General features: G+C 43.3%; 1 protein-coding gene across 7 annotated transcripts in view; it reads right to left on the reverse strand.

Moving 5' to 3' along the window:
* LOC135504727 (fibroblast growth factor receptor 2-like) overlaps positions 1-20,391 on the reverse strand; it is a 106,241-nt gene that overhangs the window by 34,816 nt on the left and 51,034 nt on the right. For 4 of the 7 annotated variants that reach the window (XM_064923543.1, XM_064923539.1, XM_064923545.1 and 1 more), the window contains 4 exons: positions 9,691-9,881; positions 8,066-8,210; positions 1,488-1,694; positions 313-454 (listed from right to left, as the gene is read on the reverse strand). In XM_064923543.1, the coding sequence (XP_064779615.1) occupies positions 313-454; positions 1,488-1,694; positions 8,066-8,210; positions 9,691-9,881 (685 nt within the window). Of the gene's footprint in view, positions 1-312; positions 456-1,487; positions 1,695-8,065; positions 8,211-9,117; positions 9,257-9,690; positions 9,882-20,391 lie in introns of all 7 variants that reach the window. The other 3 variants (XM_064923542.1, XM_064923541.1, XM_064923540.1) reach the window with 3 other exon arrangements.

Consider the following 20,391-nt stretch of genomic DNA (forward strand, 5'->3'; position numbering starts at 1 on the left):
TGCTATGGGCGGCAACAATGTCACTCTTTTTGACCAGACAGCATCAGAAAGATGGGCTACACATACTGAGAAAGAGGGGTGCTGTTTCGTTCACTTGGATGCTTCTCCAGTGAGACACATTCAGCCTCTTGCGAATTGAAAGAATATTATGAAACAGAGATGTTCTGAGGTTTGGTGAGTGACTACTATGTAGGCGGCCTGAAATGTGGCCATACTGTTGAGGTCGACACCCTTGTACACTGACCCCTCCCCGCTACATCCTTTACCTCCCCCTTCCCTATTCCTACCCCTGTTCCCGTCCCTGCCCATCACCTGTCTCTGGAAAACTCCCAGCGTGGGTCCTCTGGGAGGTCGTACTCTGGGATGGGGTCGTCATGGCCGGCCGAGCTGCGCCGTGTGGTGATGCGGACCAATGGTGTGCTGGAGTTCATCGAGGAGCTGGAGTCATTTGACACCTGTAGGAGACGACAGATTGGCTGATCACCTGAGCCTAGATACACTGGTCAAATAAGAAATGGCAGGGATAGGCATGTGTGTGTGTTTGTATTACTATTATTGTGAGGACCAGGAGTGTAGGTGGGTAGGTGTGTGTGGGCGCACACGTGTCTGTGTGATGAAAAAAAATCTAAAGATCAAATACCTCATTACATGGGCTTTAAAGTATATTGATACTGTGCAAATCAACATATTCTTCATGCTTTTTAAAAAGGAAGTTATTGCATGTTAGGGATCATTAGTGATCACATCTCAGTGCTAGAGTAACGTTCTATCTGATGAATGTGTCCGTTTATCATTGTCCTCAGGGCTCTTCTCTCCTTTCTGCTCCAACCTTACCTTGACACTGGAACCACCCATCTCTCGCAGGAATGTAATCCATCACTTTTTGTACCTCTTGGAGTTTGTTTTCCCCTTGAGGGAAAAGCATCACTCACAGAGAGGTAGAGGAGCTAGAACAGGAGCTAGAGGTGCTGGAGAGCAGTGCTAACATGCTCAGACACCATGCACTGTAGCTAGCTGTCTTTCAGTGGAGTTAACTGATGCATAGCACCTCAAGCAGTGCGATGTATTAGTTACAGTTTTCTTATTAAAATCCACTTCCCCTGAACAGCTAAATTAACTGGGCTCTCAAATCAGAGTCCCAGTAACCCAATTGATCTATGTCGGGAATACAAATGCGGTGGAACTTTTTGGGTGTTTTCCGCTCTTGGTAGGTAAAACCTTGGACTATTTTCTGTTGTTTTTTATTTAAGATGGAGAATATGGGGCTTTTCACACTGCTGAACCTGAACCAAGCCAAGCTGTACTGAGCTGGCCTGGTTACACATCCACCATAGTAGCTGAAACCATGAAAAAATAAAATCCCAGTCAGTACAGTTTGGTTTGGGTCAGCACAATAGTGTGAAAAGAGAATTATGTATAAATGCATGTGTGTGTGGAGTTTGTCTTTTCATGGGTGTTAAATGCCTTGGAAACCCCTTATCTACTTTCTGTTACCTGGCGACGCAGAGGTATCTGCTTGCTGAGTTTGTGGACTGCTGGCTGGTTCCCGAAGTCAGGCTTCTTAGCCGTATTCCTCATCCGGCACACCACCACGATGACCACCATACAGGCGATCAGGAACACCCCGATGCAGTATATGGCTATCTCCACGTAGTCAGGTGATGTCAAACCGGTCACTGTCTCTTCCTTATTGGCTGTTTGGGGAGCGGGGGGGGGGCAAGGGGAGAGTGTCAGGGCGGGATAGAAAGTGGAACGTAGAGGCACATACTGACTCTTGACATAATGTACACAAACACACGGACGTGGGCACACAGTCACTTAAACAAAAAAGACATGGACACATCTGATAGACGCACATGTATGAACAGAACACATGCCATGGAAACGACACACACACACACACACACACACACACACACACACACACACACACACACACACACACACACACACACACACACACACACACACACACACACACACACACACACACACACGTCATTGCGAGATAGATAAACAAAACATAAATAATGAGAAAGACGCACACATGTTTCTCTCTCCATCCCCCTCCCTCTACTCTCTCTTCTTCACACAACCATCTACTGCCCATCTAGGACAGACAGAAAATTGAATAGATTTAAGAAGAGGGGCTAAACCATAGAAATACAATCATTCTGATTCTATTTTTACAAGGTAAATACACTGAGCTCAGGCAGGGGGCTGTACTAAGTGCCTACATTCAGGGTGACTTGACACACCACACACATGCATGGTGAAGACACACTCTCTAAAATACACACACACACACACACGTTCTCCCTCCCTCCCTCCCTCAACAACAAGTGGGACACAATCATGAAGTGGAACGACATTTATTGGATATTTCAACGTTCAACGTTCTCCTCCCTCCCTCCCTCAACAACAAGTGGGACACAATCATGAAGTGGAACGACATTTATTGGATATTTCAAACTTTTTAACAAATCAAAAACTGAAAAATTGGGCGTGCAAAATTATTCAGCCCCCTTAAGTTAATACTCTCCCTTAAGTTAATACTCTTGACATAATGTACACAAACACACGGACGTGGGCACACAGTCACTTAAACAAAAAAGACATGGACACATCTGATAGACGCACATGTATGAACAGAACACATGCCATGGAAACGACACACACACACACACACACACACACACACACACACACACACACACAATTAAACACACATTCACACACACACACACACACACAACACACACACACACACACGTTCATACTCCGAGATAGATAAACAAAACATAAATAATGAGAAAGACGCACACATGTTTCTCTCTCATCCCCCTCCCTCTACTCTCCTTCTTCACCAACCATCTACTGCCCATCTAGGACAGACAGAAAATTGAATAATTTAAGAAGAGGGGCTAAACCATAGAAATACAATCATTCTGATTCTATTTTTACAAGGTAAATACACTGAGCTCAGGCAGGGGGCTGTACTAAGTGCCTACATTCAGGGTGACTTGACACACCACACACATGCATGGTGAAGACACACTCTCTAAAATACACACACACACACACACGTTCTCCCTCCCTCCCTCCCTCAACAACAAGTGGGACACAATCATGAAGTGGAACGACATTTATTGGATATTTCAACGTTCAACGTTCTCCCTCCCTCCCTCCCTCAACAACAAGTGGGACACAATCATGAAGTGGAACGACATTTATTGGATATTTCAAACTTTTTTAACAAATCAAAAACTGAAAAATTGGGCGTGCAAAATTATTCAGCCCCCTTAAGTTAATACTTTGTAGCGCCACCTTTTGCTGCGATTACAGCTGTAAGTCGCTTGGGGTATGTCTTTATCAGTTTTGCACACCGAGAGACTGAATTTTTTTCCCATTCCTCCTTGCAAAACAGCTCGAGCTCAGTGAGGTTGGATGGAGAGCATTTGTGAACAGCAGTTGTCAGTTCTTTCCACAGATTCTCGATTGGATTCAGGTCTGGACTTTGACTTGGCCATTCTAACACCTGGATATGTTTATTTTTGAACCATTCCATTGTAGATTTTGCTTTATGTTTTGGATCATTGTCTTGTTGGAAGAAAAATCTCCGTCCCAGTCTCTGGTCTTTTGCAGACTCCATCAGGTTTTCTTCCAGAATGGTCCTGTATTTGGCTCCATCCATCTTCCCATCAATTTTAACCATCTTCCCTGTCCCTGCTGAAGAAAAGCAGGCCCAAACCATGATGCTGCCACCACCATGTTTGACAGTGGGTATGGTTCAGGGTGATGAGCTGTGTTGCTTTTACGCCAAACATAACATTTTGCATTGTTGCCAAAAAGTTCAATTTTGGTTTCATCTGACCAGAGCACCTTCTTCCACATGTTTGGTGTGTCTCCCAGGTGGCTTGTGGCAAACTTTAAACAACACTTTTTATGGATATCTTTAAGAAATGGCTTTCTTCTGGCCACTCTTCCATAAAGGCCAGATTTGTGCAATATACGACTGATTGTTGTCCTATGGAAAGAGTCTCCCACCTCAGCTTTAGATATCTGCAGTTCATCCAGAGTGATCATGGGCCTCTTGGCTGCATCTCTGATCAGTCTTTTCCTTGTATGAGCTGAAAGTTTAGAGGGATGGCCAGGTCTTGGTAGATTTGTAGTGGTCTGATACTCCTTCCATTTCAATATTATCGCTTGCAAGGTGCTCCTTGGGATGTTTAAAGCTTGGGAAATCTTTTTGTATCCAAATCCGGCTTTAAACTTCTTCTCAACAGTATCTCGGACCTGCCTGGTGTGTTCCTTGTTCTCCATGATGCTCTCTGCGCTTTTAACGGACCTCTGAGACTATCACAGTGCAGGTGCATTTATACGGAGACTTGATTACACACAGGTGGATTGTATTTATCATCATTAGTCATTTAGGTCAACATTGGATCATTCAGAGATCCTCACTGAACTTCTGGAGAGAGTTTGCTGCACTGAAAGTAAAGGGGCTGAATAATTTTGCACGCCCAATTTTTCAGTTTTTGATTTGTTAAAAAAGTTTGAAAAATCCAATAAATGTCGTTCCACTTCATGATTGTGTCCCACTTGTTGTTGATTCTTCACAAAAAAATACAGTTTTATATCTTTATGTTTGAAGCCTGAAATGTGGCAAAAGGTCGCAAAGTTCAAGGGGGCCGAATACTTTCGCAAGGCACTGTATACAGGGGGTAACGGTACCGAATCAATTTGCGGGGGTACAAGTTAGTTGAGGTAATTGAAGTAATATGTGCATGTAAATAGGGGGAAAGGAACTATGCATAATAATAGTATTTTGTTCTGAGACAAAGCAAGGCTATTATCTGGGAGGTTATTGAGGGGATTTTTGTACCTGCTGTCTGTTCATGTTGTGGATTACAGGAGATTAAGTGCTATCATCCATCTCATTTAATGTCCAGAGTCCAGACATCTCACCCACCATACATACATGTAGATGTATTAATGTTGGCCAACTCTGTTGCCTGAACTGAACCTCTAAGGAATGAGCATAAGTGTTCTATTTATATGGACTTCAACTGTGTTTGGTATATACAGTGGGGTTTGAAATGATTGATATCCTTGATAAAGATGAGCAAAAATTATTGTATAAAATAAATCATTGAAACATTGAGCTATATAGTATGCTCCAAAAATTTTGGAAACTCTATTCTTTTATATGAATATAAATGCTTAGAGAAAGAGATTGTTTAACAGTAATATATTTTTTTTCTCAAAAAGGTAGGAGTCTGTTTTTAATACCTTTCAATAGCTCACCTCGTGAGGATAAAGGCACTGAGACATTTTCTAAAAAATTTTATGAGTTGAACACATTGGGAGGGATCTTAGACCATTACTCCATACAGAATCCTTCCAGATGCTTGATATCCTTTGTCTAAGTTTATGGACTTGAAAATGGGTTTCAAATCCAGAGACAGATGGCCATTGCAAAATGTTGATTTTGTGGCAAATAACCAGGTTTCCAGCCAACCTTTTTATGTTGGATAAAAAAATGTCACGACAGGCCTGATCAAAATTTGTTGGTAAACCTTCCAAATGTCAACAAAACAAAATTTGCTAGACAAGGTGGGATCTTTTTGTGTCGGTAAAATGTATTATGCAAGAAATGGAAGTGGAAATGCCTTTATGCGCAAATATCGATATAATAATAACCATCTTATCAAACTTGGAGTCACGAGATTATATGGTGTATGTGGTCCTCTCACTAAGGAAAGCATGCAGTTTATTATGCTACAGATGAAATAAGTTATGATGAACTTCACAGGGTGGTGAAACTGCACTGTGATGAGCTTGATAGTTGCTTTTTTCCCCCATAATAATCTCATCATGTAGGCTATACAAGCGAGCTGTTCTATATCGAGTGCACGTGCCAAGACCAGAGTGGGCACATTTGCTATATAAGAAATGTTTTTTTGTGACAAAACCATCAGTAGAGTTGAAAATGCTATGGAAACCCATTTAACTTGTATGTTTTATTCGGTACATGGGAATTTAACCTATTATTATTATTTTTATGTGCACTACGTCATCAAGCACAGCCTTTTACCGTCAACAAGTCAATTGGATGGAAACACATCTCTGGTGGGAAAATGCGAGTATTGTTTATGTGTTTTTGTTATATTAGCATGAAAATCTGTTGCTATTTGGATGGAAACCTAGCTATAGATCAGTGGAGGCTGCTGAGGGGAGGACGGCTCATAATTATGGCTGGAATGCAATCAATGGTTGGTATCATACGTGGTTTCCATGTGGCTAGAAACCACGTATGACCCCTCCTCTCCACAGCAGCCTCCACTGCTATAGAACCATTTCTTTATGGACTTTGAAGTGTTATTGGGGTTATTGTCTTGCTGAAAGATCCATTTGCGGCCAAGTTTCAGCCTCCTGGGGGAGGACACCAGGTATTTGGCTAAAATGTCCTGGTGCTGGGTAAAGTTCATGATGCCGTTGACCTTAAAGGCCCCAAGACCAGTGGAAGCAAAATAGCGCCAGAACCACCACCATATTTTACAGTAGGTATGGCGTTCTTTTCTGCTCATGCATTCTCATTTTCGACACCAAACACACCACTGGTGTGCGTGGCCAAAGAGCTCTATTTTCATGTCATCCAACATAAGTAAATGCCTGGAGTTTGCTAAATGGCATTGGCACTTGGATTGAAACCGGTGCTTTGGTCAGAGGGCATGAAAATAGAGCTCTTTGGCCATGGACACAAGTGGTGGGTTTGCAGTCAAAATGAGAATACATAAGCAGAAAAGAAAATCTCTTTCTCTGAGCAATTGTATTAGTATAAAATAATATAGCTCAGTATTTGAATTAGTTATTTTATACAGTTATTTTTGCAAATCTTTATCAAGGGTGTCAATGACCCCATGCTAAATCTATGGATGTTTGTCAGTCCAAATGATAAAATGTTCTAATCGAGTTAATCGTTTGACGATTTGATTAATCGCAAATTCAGAATTCGCTCAAATTAAGATAATTTAAGATTGTTTATACAAAAAGCATTACAAGAATAATGATGTCTTGATTTATCCCAAAATAATGGTTATAAAAATTAAGTAAATTGATAAAGCACACCTTTTTTGATAAAGCACACCTTCTTTAACCTCAATGTCAACTTGTTTTGGAGACAACATTGTTTTTAGCAGTATATATATTATGTATTTTCATGTTTTCAGTTGATTTTTAACGCTTTCATACAATCTGATCAATCACAATAAAAAAAAGTGTACACTAAAATCAAGTTAACTGATTAACTCTGACATACCTAATTTAAACACACACACTATATCAAATATATTGAATACATTTAAAAAATATTGGCCCTGATAATTGAGAAAGTCAAGCCGTGAGTATTCCAGCTGTGACATTATTTTTTTATTATCTCAAGGAGAAATAATAAAAAGGCAATCAATTATCAGAGTCAGGAAAGACGTGGAGCCATGACGGAGTTTTTATTAATTCTCAGGAAATGACAGAGAAGCCACTGACACCGACAGACAGAATCACCAAGACAGACAGACACCCTTCTTCTGTAAAAACTTGCAGTCCGAGCCAAAATGTACGTAGCACCAACATACTTTCCCCGAGAACCAGGGGAGAGAGGGAGAGAGATGAGGGAGGGGGAGAGAGAGGCAAACCTCCTCTTGAGTAACGAGACACTCGAGCCATTCGGAGAAGTCGGGTTATAAGCAAATGTCTCTTTATCTGGCCCCTTGCTTTCAAAACATCAAGATAACAAAATATATGTAATACATATTCCTGCTCTAATATTACACCGAATTAGATGTTGAGTAGTTGACTGTAAGTTCATCATTGTATTCTGATATTTTGTTATTTTGTTGAGTTTGTGTGTCTTTCACTCCAAAGGAGCTTTTCACTTCTACCTTCTTCCCATAGAAATCATCAAAATAACTTTATTGACCGAACATTTAAAACCGTTAGTGAATTACATTGAGAGAGAGTGAGAGAGAGTGAGGGGAAAGGGAGGGCAGTATATGAGTGTATATACCTGGAAGCACCGTCAACCAAGCAGTGTGATAGGAGATCCCAATAGAATTACCCGCCAAGCAGGTATACTCCCCAGCATCCTCGTAAGTGACATTGGGGAGGTAGAGGACTTCAATCTCCTTGTCCGTGGTGTTTACACCTGCGGTCTGGGAGAGGGTTAGGAGGAGGAGGATGAGAGAGGAAGGGTAGAAGAAGAAAGGGAGGAAGAGGAGAAAGAGAAGGGGCAGGTCGATGGGAGAGAAGGGGTGGAGGAGAAGTATAAGGAAGAGACAGGGATGGAGGAGAAAGAAGAGGAAGAGACATGGATGGAGGATGAGAAAGGGAGGGTGGACATTAAAAGGATAAATTATATTTAAGGGGTGAGTAGGAAGAAAGTAAGATAAAGGAAAGGAGTGAGAGTAGCAATGGAGGGGAAAAAATAGCAGAGAGGAGAGAAGAGGAGGAAAAGCAGAGGTAACAATTAGACCCACAACACCATGAGAGAGGAGTAGCTGGATGGTGTCTATAGCTGGGAGGAGAACGGTCGTCCCATCTATAGAGAGAGAGTAGATGGGAGGAGCTTCCAGAGAAGGGAAGGAGGGTCCAGCGAGGGAGGGTCTTCAAAACAAACAGGAAGAGCACCTTGAACCACAAGAAATAATAGCAAACACAATACACCAAAACATGTGATAAAAATACCCTTCACCCACAACACCAGAGCCCAATCGTATCCACACCAGGCCTGGGCATGCACAGTACACACAACCACAGAAGAGGAAGGCAATCACCTATGCCCTTACACATCACACCATTCAAATGGGGGGGGGAAGAAGAGAGAGAGAGAGACAGAGTAGAAAGGTCTGAGATGGACATAGCAGGATAGTGTGAGTGTGCAGGTACAGTAGGCATTTCTATGGCTGTACAGTCACAGTCAGTAGTTACAGTAGAAAGGATCAGTCAGTCCACAACCCAGCAGGAACTAAGACCACCACACCGAACCGGGTCAGCGACAGGCCCAAAGAGACCACACGGGAGGTGGTCAACAGAGGTCAAGGATCAGGGGTCAGCGGTTACCTGGGATGACCGTCAGCCAGCCTGACTGGTTGACCTCCCCTATATAATTGGAGACTTTACAGGTATACTCTCCGGCGTCCTCCTCAGTCACGTTGGTGAGCGTGAGCACCTCCACATCCGAGCTATTGATGCCTGAGCGCTGAGGTGTGTGAGCAACACGCACACACACATGTGCACGCATACACAAACAACCAAACACACACACACGTACATGGCAGCAGGGGGACAAAACAAAACACAGGCCTGTTACTATCACATCTGCACCTCAGATGCAGGGAAAGGAGTTTACAGGAGCCGCCAGCCAGTGTTCCAGTAGTATAGACGGAAAAGGGATATTTATTATTCTTCGTAAAGGAGAGAGACAGATGTGATATTAACAAAAATGCTGTTTTTATAAATGGCAAAAAAGTTACCTGAAAACAAAAAAATTATTAGCCTACACTTTGAAGAAAAATAATACATGAAAAACTGAGTGTCAATCAGGTAATCCGATGTCACAAGAAAGAGGAACCAATCATTTTCACTGATCAGGTCAAAACAGCCAATGAGGGGCCAGGGAGGGCTGGGACGTACCTTCAGTACACGGACGTAGGGGTGTCCATCTGGGCCGGTGCGACTACCATTCTTCTGGATGTGCTGCAGCCACTGGATGTGGGGCTGAGCATCACTGTACACCTTACACACAAAGCGTGCGTCCTCCCCTACATTCACACTGGTGTTGGCTGGCAGCCCTGCCTGGAGAATGGGCCTATGAGGGGACCGTTCTAAGATGGAGAGAGAAAAAGGGAGATGTGTTATGGTGAGTTAGTTTGTGCTTGAGACATCGCCATTGGCCATTTCAAACCCCAACCTTGCACCATACACCCCTTGGTAAAAGACAGATTTGTATTTCTAATATCAATGACAGCCAATTGATCAACTAAGCTAGATCACCACTGGGTACCTTGGGAATAAGCATTAGGACACAGACTTCACTTTGTCTAAGGAACAGAAAACGAGCACAGAATACTTGGGGGTGAGGGTTCGGAGAGTCAGGTGGGGTGGTTTGAGGCTTGAGGGGCACTGGATGGGTTGAAGGATCAAATCAAAATCAAATTTATTTATATAGCCCTTCGTACATCAGCTGATATTTCAAAGTGCTGTACAGAAACCCAGCCTAAAACCCCCAACCGCAAGCAATGCAGGTGTAGAAGCACGGTGGCTAGGAAATACTCCCTAGAAAGGCCAAAACCTAGGAAGAAACCTAGAGAGGAACCAGGCTATGTGGGGTGGCCAGTCCTCTTCTGGCTGTGCCGGGTGGAGATTATAACAGAACATGGCCAAGATGTTCAAATGTTCATAAATGACCAGCATGGTCCAATAATAATAAGGCAGAACAGTTGAAACTGGAGCAGCAGCACAGCCAGGTGGACTGGGGACAGCAAGGAGTCATCATGTTAGGTAGTCCTGAGGCATGGTCCTAGGGCTCAGGTCCTCCGAGAGAGAGAAAGAAAGAGAGAAAGAGAGAATGAGAGAGAGCACACTTAAATTCACACAGGACACCGAATAGGACAGGAGAAGTACTCCAGATATAACAAACTGACCCTAGCCCCCCGACACATAAACTACTGCAGCATAAATACTGGAGGCTGAGACAGGAGGGGTCAGGAGACACCCCCGGACAGGGCCAAACAGGAAGGATATAACCCCACCCACTTTGCCAAAGCACAGCCCCCACACCACTAGAGGGATTTCTTCAACCACCAACTTACCATCCTGAGACAAGGCCTCACTGTATAGCCCACAAAGATCTCCGCCTTGTCATGTGACGGCACAACCCAAGGGGACAATTAGGAGGCCTGCGTCTTGTGACCTTCTCTGTAGCGTACTCTCTGTCGGCTCCCGAACGTAGGTATGTACGGCAGGACCAAATCAGAGAGATGGGTAGGAACAAGCCCATGTAATGCTTTCTTCCTTTCGGGTTAGCAGTAAAACCTTGAAATCAGCCCTTGCCTTGACAGGAAGACAGTGTAGGGAGGCTAGCACTGGAGTAATATGATCACATTTTTTGGTTCTAGTCAGGATTCTAGCAGCTGTATTTAGCACTAACTGAAGTTTATTTAGTGCTTTATCCGGGTAGCCGGAAAGTAGAGCATTGCAGTAGTCTAACCGAGAAGTGACAAAAGCATGGATTCATTTTTCTGCATCATTTTTTGACAGAAAGTTTCTGATTTTTGCAATGTTACATAGATGGAAAAAAACAGGCTTAGAATGAAGAAGAATGAGGGCTTATACAGTGCCTTGCGAAAGTATTCGGCCCCCTTGAACTTTGCGACCTTTTGCCACATTTCAGGCTTCAAACGTAAAGATATAAAACTGTATTTTTTTGTGAAGAATCAACAACAAGTGGGACACAATCATGAAGTGGAACGACATTTATTGGATATTTCAAACTTTTTTAACAAATCAAAAACTGAAAAATTGGGCATGCAAAATTATTCAGCCCCTTTACTTTCAGTGCAGCAAACTCTCTCCAGAAGTTCAGTGAGGATCTCTGAATGATCCAATGTTGACCTAAATGACTAATGGTGATAAATACAATCCACCTGTGTGTAATCAAGTCTCCGTATAAATGCACCTGCACTGTGATAGTCTCAGAGGTCCGTTAAAAGCGCAGAGAGCATCATGAAGAACAAGGAACACACCAGGCAGGTCCGAGATACTGTTGTGAATAAGTTTAAAGCCGGATTTGGATACAAAAAAGATTTCCCAAGCTTTAAACATCCCAAGGAGCACTGTGCAAGCGATAATATTGAAATGGAAGGAGTATCAGACCACTGCAAATCTACCAAGACCTGGCCATGCCTCTAAACTTTCAGCTCATACAAGGAAAAGACTGATCAGAGATGCAGCCAAGAGGCCCATGATCACTCTGGATGAACTGCAGAGATCTACAGCTGAGGTGGGAGACTCTGTCCATAGGACAACAATCAGTCGTATATTGCACAAATCTGGCCTTTATGGAAGAGTGGCAAGAAGAAAGCCATTTCTTAAAGATATCCATAAAAAGTGTTGTTTAAAGTTTGCCACAAGCCACCTGGGAGACACACCAAACGTGTGGAAGAAGGTGCTCTGGTCAGATGAAACCAAAATTGAACTTTTTGGCAACAATGCAAAACGTTATGTTTGGCGTAAAAGCAACACAGCTCATCAATCACCCTGAACACATCATCCCCACTGTCAAACATGGTGGTGGCAGCATCATGGTTTGGGCCTGCTTTTCTTCAGCAGGGACAGGGAAGATGGTTAAAATTGATGGGAAGATGGATGGAGCCAAATACAGGACCATTCTGGAAGAAAACCTGATGGAGTCTGCAAAAGACCTGAGACTGGGACGGAGATTTGTCTTCCAACAAGACAATGATCCAAAACATAAAGCAAAATCTACAATGGAATGGTTCAAAAATAAACATATCCAGGTGTTAGAATGGCCAAGTCAAAGTCCAGACCTGAATCCAATCGAGAATCTGTGGAAAGAACTGAAAACAGCTGTTCACAAATGCTCTCCATCCAACCTCACTGAGCTCGAGCTGTTTTGCAAGGAGGAATGGGAAAAAATTTCAGTCTCTCGATGTGCAAAACTGATAGAGACATACCCCAAGAGTCTTACAGCTGTAATCGCAGCAAAAGGAAGAGCTACAAAGTATTAACTTAAGGGGGCTGAATAATTTTGCACGCCCAATTTTTCAGTTTTTGATTTGTTAAAAAAGTTTGAAATATCCAATAAATGTCGTTCCACTTCATGATTGTGTCCCACATGTTGTTGATTCTTCACAAAAAAATACAGTTTTATATCTTTATGTTTGAAGCCTGAAATGTGGCAAAAGGTCGCAAAGTTCAAGGGGGCCGAATACTTTCGCAAGGCACTGTAAGTGGGTGGCAGAGAAAAGAGAGGAGGGGTGGGAAAATAATATAGCGAATAAAGGGAGCTCAACAGACAGAGTGAAAAGAGAAAGAAAGAGGGGTGAAGAGGGCGAATAAAAAAAGAAAGGTAGAGAGACAACTTTCATACACTGTGTGTCAGTCTGTCAAGAGTTTTGCCACTAGTAATCTTCCTCAGTGCTGTTCCTCTGTCCATCAGAAGGCCAAATGGCTACTCTCTCTCTCTCTCTGTGTCAGATCAGATGATTCCCACCCCTCCCTCCTCTCACTCTCCCTCCTCCCTATGCATTCCTTGGACTCGCCGTGTTTATTGTCTCTCTACCCTCCTCCTTCCATCCCTCGTGTGTGTGTTTGTGCATGTATGCGTATGTGTGTGTGTGCGCGTGCATGTGTGTTAGTGGTTTAGCGGACTCATGTGGAACTTGCCTGAAGTCATCATGTAGTCTTGATAGCTGCTTGGCGTTGCAACTGATGACTTATTCACCAGTCTGCTCTCTGACCACACTGACTCGAGTGTTTCTGTGAAATGTATGTTTGTGACTCGAGTGTTTCTGTGAAATATATGGCTGTTTGCATGTATAGCATATGTCAGGTGTGGATCTATCCATAACTGCATGGATAGCATGGTGACTATGACATACTATCCATATATGTTATAGACACCATGCTATCCTTTTATTTATGGAGAGAACAAGACCTGACACATACTGTACACACACAAACCCACTCTGCCCTTTTATTATCCCGATCCACTCACCCGAATCAAATACAAAAATCTATTTATCAATTAAGTCATTAGTAAAGTACTTATGGCTGCTGGGAGTTGGAGTTGAGGAAAGGGACAGACTTCTGTGGCGTCTAAGCAGCACCACTAAACTCTGGGTAACCTGGCGGCTTGACACGCAGGGCCCTGGGGGTCAGGGAGGGGTTGCTGATCGGAGGGGGATAGGGCCAGGCCCGGACCAGGGGAAGAAAGTGAAGAAGGAGTGAAAGAAAAGTGGAGGGGGCTGGGCATAAACAAAGTGCCCGCGGGGTGACTGGGTTCCCCCCTGTGGGTGAGCGGGTACCATTTGTTGACCTCTCGGAGACGCTCAGTCAGGGCACAGATCTGTGTGTGTGTGTGCGCGCGTGTGAGTGAGTGTGTGTGTGTGTGTGTGCACTGCATGTATGTGTGTGTGTTTGTCTGGGGGGCCCTCCCCCGCGCCCGTGGACAGTTTCAGCCAGAAAAGGCGTGTCTAGCTTTGTTTTTAATGTCTGATCCTGTTGGTCATTTGGGCCCAAAAGCACGATAAGAACTGCCTTCCAGACACTCTCTCCCCTTCCATCTCTCTTTCTGTCTCCACCCCTTCTCACACTCTATTAAACAGTAAAATTCAGTAAAAATAAGCAAGAGGTTGTGGGGGGGTAGTCTGGAGCCGGACATAAAAAGGGTTTACTGCTGAGCAATAAAACAGAACAAAAAACAGAAACAGAGAGAGTCTGAAGGAGAGCTTTAGTTAATCCCATAGCAAGGGGGCCTGGAAGGGCGAGAGTGTGTGTGTGTGTGCACGCGCATCTGGAGGCTAACAACAGTGAGGTATTTGAGGGTATTTACACTCAGGATTCCATCTCTGTCTGATAGTGTTGTGAACATTGCCCTTTATTACCATGGAGACCCTGACAGAAGGCTAGGGCAAATAAACAGAGGGGGTCAACTCTCCTGAGAGCTTTACAACCACATTGACAAATAGAATCCAAGACCTCTGGGAATTAAACCACAATGTATTGTGTATTGACCTACTGGTTATCAGTAAGGCATTGATGAACAGTGTGGGGTATTTGCCCCTAGACGCTGATCTGTGGTCAGTTTTTCATTTTCTCCACCAATGGTTAAAGTTAGGAATGGGGGGAGGGAAAGTTGATCCTAGATCTGTACCTAGGGTAAAGGTCTCACCGGAGCTTGATGAACCCTAGAGGACAGAAGTGCTTTGATGCCCACTGGCTATTTTTCATGTGGTACAGTAAAGACAACTGGGAAACAAATAGATACAGATTAAAACAATGGCAGAAGACCCCCCACACGCACACTGTGTCTGGTCCATATAACTGGTCCATATAACTGTTTAACCGATGGTAATTTTAATTTTAATTTTATTTCATCTTTATTTAACCAGGTAGGCAAGTTGAGAACACGTTCTCATTTACAATTGCGACCTGGCAAAGCAGTTCGACACATACAATGACACAGAGTTACACATGGAGTAAAGCGAACATACAGTCAATAATACAGTATAAACAAGTCTATATACGATGTGAGCAAATGAGGTGAGATAAGGGAGGTAAAGGCAAAAAAAAGGCCATGGTGGCAAAGTAAATACAATATAGCAAGTACAACACTGGAATGGTAGATTTGCAGTGGAAGAATGTGGTAGGTGGGCTATGTACAGGTGCAGTAATCTGTGAGCTGCTCTGACAGTTGGTGCTTAAAGCTAGTGAGGGAGATAAGTGTTTCCAGTTTCAGAGATTTTGTAGTTTGTTCCAGTCATTGGCAGCAGAGAACTAGAAGGAGAGGCGGCCAAAGAAAGAATTGGTTTTGGGGGTGACCAGAGAGATATCCCTGCTGGAGCGCGTGCTACAGGTGGGTGATGCTAAGGTGACCAGCGAGCTGTGATAAGGGGGGACTTTACCTAGCAGGGTCTTGTAGATGACATGGAGCCAGTGGGTTTGGCGACGAGTATGAAGCGAGGGCCAGCCAATTAGAGCATACAGGTCACAATTGTGGGTAGTATGTGGGGCTTTAGTGACAAAACGGATTGCACTGTGATAGACTGCATCCAATGTGTTGAGTAGGGTATTGGAGGCTATTTTGTAAATGACATCGCCAAAGTCGAGGATTGGTAGGATGGTCAGTTTACAAGGGTATGTTTGGCAGCATGAGTGAAGGATGCTTTGTTGCAAAATAGGAAGCCAATTCTAGATTTAACTTTGGATTGGAGATGTTTGATGTGGGTCTGGAAGGAGAGTTTACGGTCTAACCAGACACCTAGGTGTTTGTAGTTGTCCACGTATTCTAAGTCAGAGCCGTCCAGAGTAGAGATGTTGGACAGGCGGGCAGGTGCAGGCAGTGATCGGTTGAAGAGCATGCATTTAGTTTTACTTGTATTTAAGAGCAATTGGAGGCCACGGAAGGAGAGTTGTATGGCATTGAAGCGTGCCTGGAGGGTTGTTAACAAAGAAGGGCCAGAAGTATACAGAATGGTGTCATCTGCGTAGAGGTGGATCAGAGACTCACCAGCAGCAGGAGCAACATCATTGATGTATACAGAGAAGAGAGTCAGTCCAAAATTGAACCCTGTGGCACCCCCATAGAGACTGCCAGAGGTCCGGACAGCAGACCCTCCGATTTGACACACTGAACTCTATCAGAAAAGTAGTTGGTGAACCAGGCGAGGCAATCATTTGAGAAACCAAGGCTGTCGAGTCTGCCGATGAGGATGTGGTGATTGACAGAGTCGAAAGCCTTGGCCAGATCAATGAATACGGCTGAACAGTATTGTTTCTTATCGGTGGCGGTTAAGATATCGTTTAGGACCTTGAGCGTGGCTGAGGTGCACCCATGACCAGCTCTGAAACCAGATTGCATAGCAGAGAAGGTATGGTGAGATTCGAAATGGTTGGAAATCTGTTTGTTGACTTGGCTTTCGAAGACCTTAGAAAGGCAAGGTAGGATAGATATAGGTCTGTAGCAGTTTGGGTCAAGAGTGTCCCCCCCTTTGAAGAGGGGGATGACCGCAGCTGTTTTCCAATCTTTGGGAATCTCAGACGACACGAAAGAGAGGTTGAACAGGCTAGTAATAGGGGTAGCAACAATTTCGGCAGATCATTTTATAAAGAAAGGGTCCAGATTGTCTAGCCCGGCTGATTTGTAGGGGTCCAGATTTTGCAGCTCTTTCAGAACATCAGCTGAACGGATTTGGGAGAAGGAGAAATGGGGAAGGCTTGGGCGAGTTGCTGTGGGGGGTGCAGTGCTGTTGACCGGGGTAGGAGTAGCCAGGTGGAAAGCATGGCCAGCCTTAGAAAAATGCTTATTGAAATTCTCAATTATGGTGGATTTATCAGTGGTGACCTTGTGTCCTATCTTCAGTGTAGTGGGCAGCTGGGAGGAGATGTTCTTTTTCTGCATGGATTTTACAGTGTCCAATAACTTTTTTGAGTTAGTGTTGCAGGATGAATGCATGACAGTTATGGATGAAGACTGTCATGAAAATAAAATAACTCATAAAAAATATATATATACTCTTTCAGGGTTTTTTAGGTTACTACATGATTCTTTGTGTTATTTCATAGTTGTGATGTCTTCACTACTATTCTACAATGTAAAGAAAAACCCTTGAATGAGTAGGTGTGTCCAAATGTTTGACTGGTACTGTATATACAGTACATGCTCTTTCCATGACATGACTAACCAGTTTAATCCAGGTGAAAGCAACGATCCCTTATTGATGTCACCTGTTAAATCCACTTCAATCAGAGTAGATGAAGGGGAGGAGATGTTAAAGGAGGATTTTTAAGCCTTGAAACAATTGTCACATGGATTGTGTATGTGTGCCATTCAGAAGGTGAATGGGCAAGACAACATATTTAAGTCACTTTGAACAAGGTATGGTAGTAGGTGCCAAGGCGCACTGGTTTGAGTGTGTCAAGAACTGCAACCCGGCTGTGTTTCACGCTCAACAGTTTCCCATGTGTATCAATAATGGTCCACCACCCAAAGAAGATCCAGCCAACTAGAGTCCATGCCCTAATGAATTCAGCCAACTAGAGTCCATGCCCTGAAGAATTGAGACTGTTTTGAGGGCAAAAAGGGGTGCAACTCAATATTAGGAAGGTGTTCCTAATGTCTTGTACACTCAGTGTATATATTGATTGATTGTGGAATGAACAGCTGACTGAAGGTGTAGCTGCTGGACATTCATGCAGTTGAGTCTGTTTCGGTAGTAACATAGACACTTAACAACGTGATGAAACGTTGTTGTTCCTTGCGGAAACAAGTAAGGTATATAGCAAACGTGAAACAAGCAAATAGTTGTAGCAAACGGGTCTTTGGTTGCCTAGGCAATGCCCCCTCCCTCCAGCAGCACATACACTCTTAGAAAAAGGGGTTCCAAAAGGGTTCTTTGGCTGTCCCCATAGTAGAACCCTTTTGGGTTCCATGTAGAACCCCTCTGTAAGGGTTTTACATGGAACCCAAAAGTGTTCTACATAGAACCAAAATGGTTCTACTTGGAACTAAAAAGTGCTCTTCTAAGGATTCACCTATGGGGACAGCCAAAGAACCCTTTTAGCTTCTAGATAACCTTTTTTTTCTAAGAGTGTAGAAACGTAATGAATATCATATTCTATTTCTATGGCAGCACATGCAGTCAGGAATGGAGGAGAGGAGAAAATGTAGTTCTTTAAAAAATATATACATTTGTATGGTTATAACAGTGACCAAGATCATTTGGCTGAGCAATAACCACGATCCAAAATTCCATGACCGTCACAGCCATAACACACACACACACACACACACACACACACACACACACACACACACACACACACACAGAGATATGGGTCTCAGTCTGGGACACAGACTCATATTCATAAGAGTAGATTGTTGAATAATTCAGCAGGGAAAAAACACACACAGGCACGCAATATATACAGTGTACACACATCTGACATTTGACTAACCCAACCCCCCCTCTGATTTAACCCCCTCTTCTCCCCCACCCTCCTGCTAGTTTATTTAGCAAGATGACCAGTGCTTTACATAATACATTGAACACAACACACACACTCTAGTCTTGTTTGCTCCAAAGGTCAGAGTAAAGGGGTTGAGTGAGTTAGGTTTGAACTTGCTTTGTCCCCTTTATAATACTGCTGACCAATGTTCCCTCTAAGCTGCGCGCATGCGAATGAGAATGAACTTCACTCAACGTGAATGAACTTCACTCAACTTTGTAGACATGTCCCTGTTATTTAACACTATCAACGTGTCCCTTTACTGTGACAATATCAGCCACTTTCAATGCAACATACCACAACAAAACAAACTATGAAAGACTTAGTATGCAAAACGAATAACTATGCAAGAGAATTGGATGTAGATGTTGTTTTGAGATCAAAGCTAGAGCTTTATGTAGCCACGTGTGCACACATTTTGTTAATATCCTTTGCTAGTTAGTGAGCCCAGTTATAGATAATTTGCAGTCAGAAATAGGTAAGTGATTGCTTCCTACGAGAGCACAAAATGTGTACATTTCTCGACATCTTTAAAAAGCAAGTCAGGTGAAGAGCATTTTGTTTGTCTTAAAGGGGCAGTGTTGTATTTTGAGACAGGCTTGAATAAGCTAAGTAGCCAATAGGCAGAGGGTAGCATTAATTCTCTGTAATAATGGTATGCGAATAATAATGCATTTGATTTTGTAAAGTGGTTTCTTGTATCAAACACAACATTTTCAGTCCCCTTGTCTGAAGGACAAGTGGATTAACAGTTGAATGTCAAGCTCTGAATGTTTCTTTCAAAAGTCAAAGGTCTACATTGAACATCACACATTGGCTGCTACTAAAGGCTGAACAACTATTTCCATGTTATGGGATGCATTTTATCCATTGTTTTTGATGGAGCCACAGTAACCTACTTGCCCACTGTTAAAACTGAAACTTAAAGCAGGTACAGCCTCAGTGTTCACAGTAAACGTGAGCTGAAGGTTGCACAGAATTTTAACAACGTTCAAGAAGACCAGAAATTTGCTCAGTGCCCCAAAATATTTGAGGTGACATTGCTGCTGACTACATTGGTTCTGTGTGCTCCCGAGAGAGGCTCCGCAGCATGTACTCCTACTGTCCCTCTCCAACTCCTCTAACAGTCACATCAATGGTCCCTTATGTCCAACCGAAGGTTTGCTGGATTCACAGTGTTGGGCCAACCCGAACAGTACTGGGCTGGCTTGAATATTTTCTTTTCACAATGTATTTTCCCGCGATTTTCCAAAAAATGCAGCTGATGCGTAACCAGGCAAGCACAATACAGTTTGGCTTGTCTTGGTGTGAATCAGACTATTGTGACGAAGGAGCAAAAAATTGTCAAAGACTGCAGTCACCCAAGTCATAGACTGTTCTCTCTGCTACTGCATGGCAAGCGGTACCGGAGCTCAAGTCTCGGTCCAAAAGGCTCCTTAACAGCTTCTACCCCTAAGCCATCAGACTGCTGAACAATTAATCAAATAGCCATCCAGACTATTTACATTGACCCCCACCCTTTGCTTTTACACTGCTGCTACTCGCTGGTTATTATCTATGCAGTCACTACATGTACAAATTACC

The sequence above is a fragment of the Oncorhynchus masou genome, chromosome 18 (assembly GCF_036934945.1).
Source record: "Oncorhynchus masou masou isolate Uvic2021 chromosome 18, UVic_Omas_1.1, whole genome shotgun sequence".
Lineage (NCBI taxonomy): Eukaryota > Metazoa > Chordata > Actinopteri > Salmoniformes > Salmonidae > Oncorhynchus > Oncorhynchus masou.